Source organism: Acartia tonsa, chromosome 10, assembly GCF_053477335.1.
Source record: "Acartia tonsa isolate MP-2025a chromosome 10, ASM5347733v1, whole genome shotgun sequence".
NCBI classification, from domain to species: domain Eukaryota; kingdom Metazoa; phylum Arthropoda; class Copepoda; order Calanoida; family Acartiidae; genus Acartia; species Acartia tonsa.
The window spans coordinates 6,194,024-6,206,337 of record NC_137269.1 but is presented as its reverse complement, the minus strand read 5'-3'; the positions used below and the strand labels follow the sequence as shown (position 1 = coordinate 6,206,337).

At 33.1% G+C, this 12,314-nt stretch overlaps 1 protein-coding gene across 1 annotated transcript in view; it reads right to left on the bottom strand.

The window, feature by feature from the left end:
* Positions 1 to 4,993: 4,993 nt before the first annotated feature.
* Positions 4,994 to 12,314, bottom strand: part of mal (molybdenum cofactor sulfurase) — a 36,727-nt gene continuing 29,406 nt past the window's right edge. The window contains exons 13-14 of the mRNA XM_080174904.1: positions 8,209 to 8,260; positions 4,994 to 6,403 (exon numbers count right to left, since the gene is read on the bottom strand). Coding sequence (XP_080031030.1) covers positions 6,347 to 6,403; positions 8,209 to 8,260 — 109 coding nt within the window. The 3' untranslated portion in view covers positions 4,994 to 6,346. The remainder of the gene's footprint in view (positions 6,404 to 8,208; positions 8,261 to 12,314) is intronic.

Here is a 12,314-nt window from a genome sequence, read left to right as displayed (position 1 = left end):
CGCCCCTAGCCTCTAGGGGCTTTGCACTTTCGCATTTTAGAAAAGACAATTTTTTTTTTTTTGGGGGGGGGGGGGTTAGAGGTGTCCCACCCACCAAGAAAATAGTTATAAATCTTCCTGGGACCTATGAAAGCTACCCTGTAAAGGAGAACCCGATCAGTTCAGCGGTTAGTGAGATCCTTCAGTATAAACAGACAGACATCGTTCTACTTTGTATTATAGATAAATTATGTAAAAAGGAGTGGCTGGCAAATTAGCATGAAGCTAATAATCTTTAAATGAATGTTACGTAGTATGTACTTCTCATAGAATCAGGTTTTAGTAAAGTTGTGCCCATATGACAATTTTTCTGGAGACATTTCAAATTTATCAGAATTTTACTTTTTTCTCTCCTCGAACATAAGTTTTTTTCCAACAAGACACAGTAATAGGCCACTTTTACAATTTTCCAACAACATGAAATTCAAGTATTGTGATCCAGTGGGGTTTGCTGCCATACCACCCCAAACAACAGTTCTTTAATTTATGTATTAGTTTTTGTAGTTCCTATGTTGAATTTATTTTAGATCAGAATGGCTAAAAATTCTATTTTAATTACTAATTAACTTTGTCTGACAGTCATTTTGTAATGCTAGGTAAGAATGAGAATTTCACTGATATCAAAGATAAAAGCATGCTATTTCATGAAGATTTTTTTGCCCATTGAGCATCTAGAATATACATAAGAATATAAATATACATAGAATATAAATAACTTATTTTTGTCAGAAAACCTAATTTTCAAGAAATGGGATTTACAAACATTACAGCCTAACATTCTTCTAAAATTCTCTTAAAGGGACTGTGAACGTTAATTTTTCTCATCTTAATATCAAATATTAACATTATCTCATTCATAATATCTCACAGATAGAGCAAAACGCGCTTTTGTTTGCTTAAAAAACGGCTTTTTCAGACGATTTTTATAAGGTAGAGGGAAAGGAAGAAATTTTCCGTATTATATAAAATGTGCATTAAATTGCTTTTTTCTCCCATTATAGCTAAAATTAAACTTTTTCACATAGTTCTAGATTTTTCCTAATAGTTAAGCTGACTTTTAACATAATCCTTGCTTTAATCCAATGTATAGTTACTTAGAAATTGATAAAATAAGCAATATTTTTTTATTGAAAACCAAATACAATAACAAAGCCAGAAACAGGTTTTTTATTAGTATCCAATTAACTTTAAATGGCCCATCTCTCGCCCACCTTTAATTACAAATTTGTAAATTATAAAGACGCAATATTTCTTTATAAACAGTCTGATAAAAGTGTAAACTAATTCTCCAAAGTGGGTTATTTATTGTTCAACACAATAAAAAAGGATATTATTATTTTATATAACCTATGAGATTCAACCCTTTGTAGACAGTAAGGTATTTTTTTGTCAATAATACGAATTTAAAATATGTCTTTATTACCTAATTACTACCTAAAACGAATTGGCAATTTTATAGCATAAAATAAATCCTTAACAGTAAGTAAATTGTTTCAACTATATATGACAAGTTAAATATCCCTACAAACATTATAAGAAACAAAAACGTTCAGATTTTCCCTGTTTTTTCCTGTTTCCCTCTCAAAATACCATAAAATCAAGGCATTATTTCTGGATATTTTTGTGAATAGGACATTTTTGGTTGATCAGTGTAGTGAAATGTGCTTAGTAAATGTTAAGATTTGATAATCAGATGAGAAATTTTTACGTTCACACTCCCTTTAACTAATTCATCTGTTCTTTGACTCACTATATACATCATTAATGATATTAAGCACATGGAATTTATGTGAAGAAACTGTAATTATCTTGGCTGTTATTATAGATAGAAAACTTTTGTATTTCTAGAAAATAATGACAATATGCATCACAGTTATAGATATTCAAACCATCATTAATTAGAAAAAGTCAAAACTTGATTCTAAAACAGATTTGATTAGAGAACTTATTATTGGCACTCCTTTTATACATACTTTAAAAACAAATTAAGGAATGATTTTAAATACCCAAATCGTTTTCTATAAAGCTCAAGATCCCTCACACTGTAGGTCTGTCTGCATGCATTACATGTACCGCAATATTTTTTTAAAGCAATGCTCATAATTGAACTTCTTATTTTACTGAACTGTCCTGCCCCTAAATATCTTGAATTGAGTTAAAAGTACATTACAACGATTAGCATTTTTAGTAAAATTGCCTTTCCTTAGGGTTCATGGGGGAGATATTCATTAAGTTTTCCTCTTTGCCAGTTCAGTCATGGAAAATATTTGATTTGGAAAAAATTCTACTGCAAACAATCTGATATAAATTAAGAGAAGTTTCGCGATTTTTCTGGGTTTAAATTACCACCTAAAAGAATGATCATGAAAGATAATGATTGATTTGGGTTAATTAATGAAATTAATAAGATATAGCTTGGTGAACGATGATATCCAGTTCTCAGCCACACCGAAAAATTATGTATAGCAGCAAATTAAAAAAATCCACGAATATAAATTGAAATAAAAATGATAAAATATTCATTTTAATATCCACATAAAACTGTCTATAATACGATAAACAACTATTACAGTATTCCTATTATAAGTATCTCAAAATTCTGATTACTAAAATGCCAATAGCAATAGTGTCAGAAAAAGTAAATTAAATTGAATGATAAAGTTTTGTTCCTACGTCTCGTTGATAGGAAAAACATTATGGTGTTCCTTAAAAACTACAAAAATTACACATACAAAATATATATTTTAGGTAAAAAACATTTAGAAACATTTCCAGGGAAGGTTTTTAACTACTTTTCCTCTCCAATTTAAGTGCCCATAGAGGCTCCTAGGGGCGCAACTGCTAGTATACATTACATTATAATGAAAAATTTTCCCTTTGTGGCTTTTTAAAGCCAATTAATATCCGCGGAAAGATGTCTATAACTCGAGGCAATAAACAACTATTAAAAAATATTATATGCTGTCGATTTCTAGCATTTTTTAGTAGTTTTATGTTATATTCTTTCTATAGTGTAATACTTCACAACTAAACGGAGCTCTAAAAGGCTATTCACAAAACATTACACATGTACCATTCAGTCAAAAAGTTTACGGTACCTAATAAATTGAAGATTAGATGAAACAAAGAAGAAAATGAAATAAACTTGAGAAAAGAAAGATGTAAGCGTATGATGACCTCTTCGGATTCTAGTCCTCTACGCACAACTTGAAAATTTTAATTGCATGACCTTTGTCTATAAGTCCAAACTGTGCATAATTATGTGGTTGCATCTGTTCATGGGCCAAGGCATTCCCACTAACCTTACTATTGATGTCACATGCCTAACAAAGTAGCTGAAGGTGCTATTTCTAACGTCTCTGGTATGACGCAGTGTGGTGCAGACTCAAAACCGACACCTCCCCACAGCAAGCCAACATGTTACCAATTACACTAATGCCGTGGTTTTTAAGATGTACACGTATAAACAAAAAACAAGAATGAAAAATGGCCCTTATTGTATAGAATTATACAAATTCACTACCATTAATAAAATCTAACAAAAATGATGCAAGAGAAAAAGATAAAATGAACGTTGAATAGATTGATGATAGATATACCTGCCCAGATAAATTGCTAGAGAGCATAGACGTCCAATAAGGGAGAGGGGGAGAAAGGGGTGTAATTACCCCACTCAAACTTTAAACTCCTTTTACGCCCTTAAAAATTTTAAAAAAAGTTTAAATTATAGCCTCATTTCACCCCTCTAAAAAAGCTTGGACTTCCTTGCTAGAGAGAATGTTATAGAGATTTTTCTATTTATATTTAAGTTATAGAGTAGCTATTCTAAATAAAAAACAAAAGAAGAACAAACTCCTCCTCTACACCCCCCAAACTATTTGATGTGTTTGGTAGGCCAAGATTCGAACCCATTACCTCCCTGACAACGTAAGGATGCTCGCTACATACTATGCTAATGTTTTTAAGTTTGACTATAGAAATAGATACGAAACTAAAGGACATACCCTTATTGTAATGATATCTGAACAGATCTATAGTACATAAAGATGACAACTACCTCTCTTCCTTTTTCAAAGACCTTTTCCGTCTGGTTCTAAATTATTTTATGCAACTTGGCTGTGTTTATATAAGCAACACCAGTGGTTGATTTTTTTATAACCCAATAGAAAAATTGCACAAGGCGGTAGAAGTGGGGAGATACAGTTATTTAACCCCTTCTCCCTCAAGTGTTTTGCTCTACAGATATCTGCTAAAAATATTTTACAACCGCCGTTAGGATTTGTACAAAATAAGGTATTTCTAATGTTTGTTCCATGTCCATAGACGAGAGAAAACTAAAATGATGAGGAACAATAAAAATAAATTGATTGAATTAGGAGAATAATTTCCTCAAAATATTTTATTTGGAAACAATTTTCTATGTCGGACCATATATTTTCATTACAGCAAAGCTGCTTACTATATCAACTTGTCTGTTCGGCATAGAAGATATAAGGGGGCAGCGGCGGCAAAAACATTAACTGTGGTTTGTACCTTGTTTAGCGGCCAAAAATAGAAAAACAAGGATGACAACATCCATAAAAGCGAAGCTCTGAAACTATAGGACAAACGAAGGAGTGTCAGAACTGAATAATCAAAATATAAATGTATAAAAGTCTAAACAAAAATGTCAGTAAATTTGTTGAAAACTGTTTAAATACAGGATAATGTCAATGGATATACTCACATTTTTAGGACTTAGTTGTCCTAGGAATCAATATTATCAATAGTTGCTACGCTTTCTAAATCGCATCTAACACTATAAGTATCACCTGTAAACAATTCAATTGATGTACTTTTGCAACTTACAGCATTTGATGATTTTCTTGCTGTGTTATTTTATTTTGTCCTTTGAACTCAACAAAACAGACCAACAAATTTGACTTTTAGAGTAGATTCACTAATAACAACAACATATTCACATTTTCTATATTATTGATGAATCTTTTATGTATTATTATTTACAAGTAGATATAAATTACAATATGAACAAATTATAAAATTTAATGAGAAAGTCTAAAATGTCACGTGTGACGTCATAAGAATCGATCTCTTTTTTTGAAGGTTTCCTTTACCACTTCTCCTCTCATCCTTCCTTTTAGACGTGTTTTTATGACGTCATACGTGACATGTTAGGCTTTCACAATCTAATAGAATATTGCATTGCCTTTTATACAATACATGTAAGAAACAAGGATGGCAACATCCATAAGTAGCGAAGCATAAAAAAATCATGGAATGGACAAATAGACAAAGTAAGTCAGATGTTCGGTTGTTATAGCAAAGAAAGAGACAGAAAATGCAAGAACTTAAATAAAATCATACAACCTTTAAAAAAAGAGTTGTCTCTTAAACCTTAAACGAAAGACAGACGGACAAAACAATATAAAGATATATGTTGGAAAATTTCTGTTGTCTATCTTCAAAAGCAGCCGAGAAAAACACATTTTCCCATAGCGTTACGGACTGACGTACAGACAAAGTGAATTATAGATTACATTCGCTACTAAATACAGGATTGTATTCTATATAATACTTGTAAAAAAAATATTTTAATACAAATTAAACTGGATAAAGTGTCTCAAAAATCAGCCATGTGACGTCATAAAAATAAGGGATTATCCATTTCTTTTTATAGGGGTTTTCTTTACCACTTCTCCTCTCATATCCCTAATTTTGTATGACGTCACATGGCTGATTAAGACATTTTGTCCAGTTACCAAATTAAGTTATAGTTATTATTGCTTATGTATTGTAATACAAGAATAGTTATTTCTCGCATCGTATTATATAAACAGCTTTCCGCGAATATAACAATGTAAAATTATAAGATTAAAACCAGTTTCTTTTAGCCACGAAAACATGCTTTAAATAACTTTACAAAGTGTCTCAAGAATCAGTCATGTGACGTCATAAAAATGAGGGAGATGAGAAGAGAAGTGGGAAACAAAACCCCCTAAAAAAGAGATGGATAATCCCTTATTATTATGACGTCATGGCTGATTTTTGAGACACTTTGTAGAGTTACTGGTTTTAATCTTTTGATTGTAAATTTTTATGTTCGTAGAAAACTGATTACAATACGATGCTAGACATAATTTTCCAGTATGGCTAAGAACCGGTTCTAATCCACTGGATATTAATCGATTTCGAAGCGATACTGGAAATAGAAGTTTCTGAAGCCCCCAGGTTAATTTTTCCATGAAAAATATATTCAATACTGATGGAAAATTGTTCAAGAAGCTTAGAAAATTGTAATCGTCTTTTTTCATTCTGTTGTCAAAATATCTCCAACGCTTATTGTTCCCTTTCCGGTTGAAAGAACCTAAAAATACAAATTTTATTAAATTAAAAATAAGTCATATCATATATTATGGGCTGCAAGGTATAGAATTTGTTGGTTTGTACGATATTTTTAAATATTAATTTAAAAACTTTGCTTTTAGTTTTCAGCGAATTTTGGTATTCTTTTTTTTAGTTTTCAGCATATTTTTAAAAAGCGGCTACTTCCCTAGATGCTTCTAGAGGTACTTGAAGCATTGAGGGGTTGAATTCGACAACCCCCATAAAAAGGGGAGCTTCCTTTCACAAAATAGTTAAAAATCTTTGCAGGACCTATGAAAAGCTACATTGCAAAGAAGAACCTTATCAGTTCAGCGGTTAGCCAGAGCTTTCGGTACAGACACACAGAGAATCTATTACTTTAAAAAAAAATAACAGAGCAGTGTTTTATTTTTTATTCTTTTTTCCCCAAACAGAATTAATTTGGTTGGTTTTTTTTCATCTACCCCACATCCATAATTTGATTACCAAATCGGTCTATTTTGGGCGGATAAATAATTTGCTTTATGCCATACAGTGAAGAAAGAAAAACTATTATTGACACAAAGAAGTACATACTTTATATATAAAAAACCCTACTTTTATTTTCTCAATTTTTATTCCTATAGATTTTCAATATTTTACATTTACAATCGAAAGTGCTACATCTAACTTTTTTCTTTATAACTTTATTTTCTATATAAACCTTCCATTTAAACTAGCAATTATTAAATGAGGACGATTATGTCTAATATAGAAATAAACAAGGATGACATCATCCATAAGTAGCGAAGCTCAAAAATTATAAATGGATATTGGGAAAAAATTACCATAGAGCAATGTCATACAATAAACATTTAATATGATAATATAGGTGAAACAGAAAACCTTCAAAAATCACGAAATTAAAAAAATTCTAGGAATTCTAGCACCTCAAATAATAGACAATTAATAAAACTTGATGGAAATATATATAATATATATAAGCATTTCAATACCTAATAATTTCAGACGTCAATCCTGAATAGGAAGCGAGAAAATCAAGAAAATCTAAAAATTTAGGAATCGATCTAGCACTCCAATTTATAGACAAATCTTATCAAAACTACGTGAAATAAGTAGAATCTAAAATCAATTAATCCCTGAAAATCCCTTGAAAATCCCAAAAACTTGAAAATCTATATGGGAATCGATCTAGCACCTTAAATAACAGACAGGTGGACTAAACAAAGTATAAATTAGATGGGCAAATGTCATAGGAATCTTCACTAAAAATTTCAGCTGTCTTTCTTGTACAGGAGGCGAGAAAATCACGTTTCTCCCATAGCGTTATGGACGGTCTGACGGACAAAGTGAATTATAGAGTACTAGTAGCTTCCTACTAAAAGTGCACATACTACAAGAGTATATAATTGCTGTTGGGGTCCGGGGGGGGGGGGGGCAAAAATGATTTCACTGGGGAGAATAAGGGTCTAAAAAGGGAGGGAATATCTGGCTGTTTATTACACTAGTTTTCTTATTTGTTGCCTTTCATTGATTTTTTATTGGTTGCTTGATTAAGTTGAGTGTCCAAACGTTTCAACCACTAATTGTAATCTACAGAAAGGGTATTTACAATAGATTGTTCATCAATTTATCGGATAAGGGGAAATAAAAATAGAGCTTTAAACTTCTAATCAACCTTTTTTGTGGGGTATCATTCCGACCCTGCTTTAGTCTAATATATTTCCTAGAAGCTGGAATAAATAATGAAAATAATGGAAATTTTTGAATTATTGGCTGTTTTGTAAGACAATAATTGTTGTTTACCTTTGTGTGAACACCAAAGTTAAAATTTCTGTCTCTAAACGTCGCCAAAGATCTAAAAGAAGAACAAAATTATGGAAAAACTTTGTAGTAATAGGTAAAATAGAGTCTCTAGTGTTATGCATGAATAATTAAATATATACACTAGCGGCTTCGCCCCTAGCCTCTAGGGGCTGTGCCCCAAGAGGTGATCAAAAAAAAATGAAGGCGAATTTCGTAAAAGGACCAAGGAAATCTTTTACAAATTTAAATAATAATAAAAAAATATTAAAAAAATTGGGGGGGGGGGGATTCTTTTTTTTTTTTGGGGGGGGGGTGTCCCACCCCCAAGAAAATAGCCTAAAACCACCACAGGATCAGTAGGTATATTCCCTGAAGTTCAGTAGTTACCGAGATCTTAAGGGATGGACGGACGGACAGACATCATTCTACTTTGTATTATATATTATAGTATTATAGACAGCTTTTCGCGGATATTAAAATGAAAATTGTAAAATTAATTCTAAGATTTTTATTTTAATATTCGTAGAAAATTGTCTCTAAAACGATGCTTTACACGATTTTTTAGCATGGCTGATAACTGGTTCTTATCCAACGGATATTATTGGTTTACGGAGCCATACTGGAAAATCCAAACTGTGATTTTAAAATTAATGAGATTCATTTACCCCAGAGGGGTAAGATCTACATATGACATAGTGTCTAATTGGATATATAAGTTAGAAGGGATTTTAATATTAGAGGGAGATTTGAAATCTGCATCAAATTTTAAGGATTTTTTTTTATGAAATTCGTTTTTTGTATAATTATTTGTCTAAAAGCGGAAATACAATTCAAGTTAATAAATTTTGACCAATAGGATAGGTGGATTGGAAACTACCTGCGCTCTAATTGGTTGAATGATGTGCGACACTTAAACTTCTCCAATCAGAGCGAAGATAATTTTCAATCCACCAATCACAGATGTCAAAATTGATTAACTTAAATTGTATTTCCGCTTTTAGATAAAGAATTATACAAAAAACAAATTTAAAAAAAAATCCTTAAAATTTGATGCAGATTTCAAATCTCCCTCTAACATTAAAATTCTTATATATCTTAGTGTCTAATCATCATAGGAATCAATATTCCAGATGAAGTGAAAAAGATGGATAAACCATATAAATTTCTAAAATCATGTTTAAAATGAACAAATAGAGTATACTGTGGTATTCTCCATTCAAGTTTATGCATTTCCATCCCTGTCCACATTCCTATACTTCTCTGGCTGAGTCAGACCTCCACTTGTAACCGCCACTATACTCCATCCTGCTGTGTTGAGGGACTAGTTGATTTTATGTAGGCCTTGTGAGAACATCTCTCCACCAGCTTACACTTGGTAGACTGTATACCTATATGCTAGGTTGTCGACAGTCTTAGTCCCATATTCCTGTGCACGTGGTTTTCTGTCCTGTACAGAAAACGAGACGTCCAAGCCTTTAATTGATATCATATTTAAATATATCCTATAATAATAATCCCATTAATCTGCCTATTCTAACCAGTTTAACTGCTTAATAAATATTGTATTTTTTAGAAATACCTTTGTTATATTATTGATATTTAATTGTGTCGAAGCTACTCTATACTCGTATTCCGGTCTGTCTGTACATCCCCTCATACGTCATTTTGGCGCAGTCTTGTCTACCACTCAATTTTTGAGGGGGGAAGGTATAGATAATTATTAACGTACAGACAAAATTAAACTGTAAAGTAGCTTCGATTGCAAAGTGAAATTAATATTTTCCTGATAACTAAGTTTATTCACGGAAACAGTTTATAGTAACAATTTGTTACAGAATATTGCTAATAATTATTTCGTGGCAAACTGCCAAATAAAGATAAAAAGGAACCCGCCTTTTATTTTCACACTAGTATTTAATTTCACACATTTCCATATTTTCTCCCTAAAACAGGAAGAAAGGGATACTCCCAAGTTCTTAAAAAAGTTCGTGGTAGACAAAGCAGTGTTAACGAACACTACACTCCAGCACCATGACCGATAATGCCAAGAAGGGGGATGATAAAACCAAAACTCCGCCGGCTTCGGCCGTCCCTGGTAACACGCAGCCGCAGTCAGACCCGCTTTCCCCTGAAAAAATCAAAGAACTCATAACGGAAGCGTTAAATGTTAAATTAAACGAATACTCGTCACATTATAGAGATATAATAAAACAAGAATCCGAGATTATGAAGCTCGAAATAGAAACAAAATGGGCAGGGTTTAAGGACACGGAATCACATCGCAGATTATTAGCCGATACCGACATCTTAGACCTAAAACGTAGGGTATCAAAACTCCCAGCGGACGGAAATCTAGGCCCATTGTTTGCGGAAAAAACGTTAAACGAAAGTCTCAACACGACTCATTTTAACACCATAGGTGATGATTCAATTAATGCCACTTTTTATGACCGGCTATCGGTCCAACAAAGGATAAACGTGACCAAATGGGTCGCCAAGGATAGAATTACAGCCCCAGGTTGTATGGCTTATTCAATTGTAGGCTTTGTAGGTCCGGCGGATAATGACAATTGGATGAATGTAAGAGAAACTTCCCTAACGGAATACGAAAAAACCTTATTAGAAAGGTTTCCCTTTATCCCTGATAGGATTAAGTCGTTAGAGCCCCTCCGTAGACCTACACGGTCTGCACCCAATGTAGCAACAAGACCCTCTACAAGAAACACACCAGGCACAGGCACACCCGCAACGGCAACAACTAGCGCCGCCGACGATGATTTTATTAAAGAATGCTTTATTAAGGGACAAAAATGGGATTCCGACTTTGCGAGGGATGCCCCTAGGTGGGATGGCAGGGCCGACTTTGATAATTTCTTTTCTAATTTGTGGAGGGTTGCAAAGACATACAGAATCTGTGACCCAATCCTTTTTAAGGATATTTTATACCAGCGAATTTATGACTCTAGAGGGGAACGATTAGGAGACCTAATTACGCCTGAAAGAAATCAGGCCTTATCTGCCTTAAGTTATTACCTGATGATTAGGAGGCTGGTCACTCCTTTCTCGGATCCAGAAGTAGCCTCGCAGTACTTCTACAACCTAAAACAGGAGACTAATCAACCCCTTGACACCTATTTTGAAAACAAACTTAGGGTGTTCAAACTCATGAATCCTGGCATCATACCTAAAAAGAAGTGGAAAGAATTCTATCTTAACGTTAGCAAAAATCTGCTGTATACCAACCTTGCCATGGACATGGCCAATTACGTTGAGAGTATGCAATTTTTGGACGATTACAACGCTTACTTAAATAAACTTATTAACCTCGGACAAAGATACGTTAATTGGGACGGGTCTGGCCATATTAGCAAGGAAAACCTTTCGGCTTGCTATTCCCAAGCCATGGAAATGTTCCTACCTAGAAATTCTGCGGAAACGAAAAAACAACCCATAATCAGCATTATCGAAGATAATACCCCCACTAACACGGCAGTGTATAAGGAAAACTTAACCGAAGAACCTGACGAGGTTCCTTCTTGGGTAGATCATGAGGATGATCCTATTGCTTGGGATCAAATCGAGGGCGTTATAGGAGTCTTTAATGGGAGGAGTAAAAATATTAAATGCTGGCATTGTAATATCCCTGGCCATGTAGTGCAGAACTGCAACAAAAAGAAAGCTGGGGAGCCCCCACATCCTGAGTCCCGCTTTGGTAAAACACGAAGTAAATTCACCCCACCTAGAAAAGCTCCAGGTAATAGTAATAAAATACCTGAGCAGTATGCGCGTAAAACTATCAACCAAATGGATCAGGAAGCCAGCGACGAATCTGAAATAGATAAACATGTACAAGCGATTGTTAAAAATCACGTCCATTATATGTAAAAAATAAATGGATATATGCGATATTAATTGTCCCTATCCTAGAAAATAAAAATTGGCTGAATGAATTTCATATTTTGATATGAAAGATAAACAAAATATCCCATGTCAAGCTAAACTTGCAAATTCCTTAATATCAAATATCCCTTACCAGGCAATGCTTTGGCGCGAAAAAATAAAACAAATTGTTATTATTAAGTATGACTAAGCAACATAAAATGAAC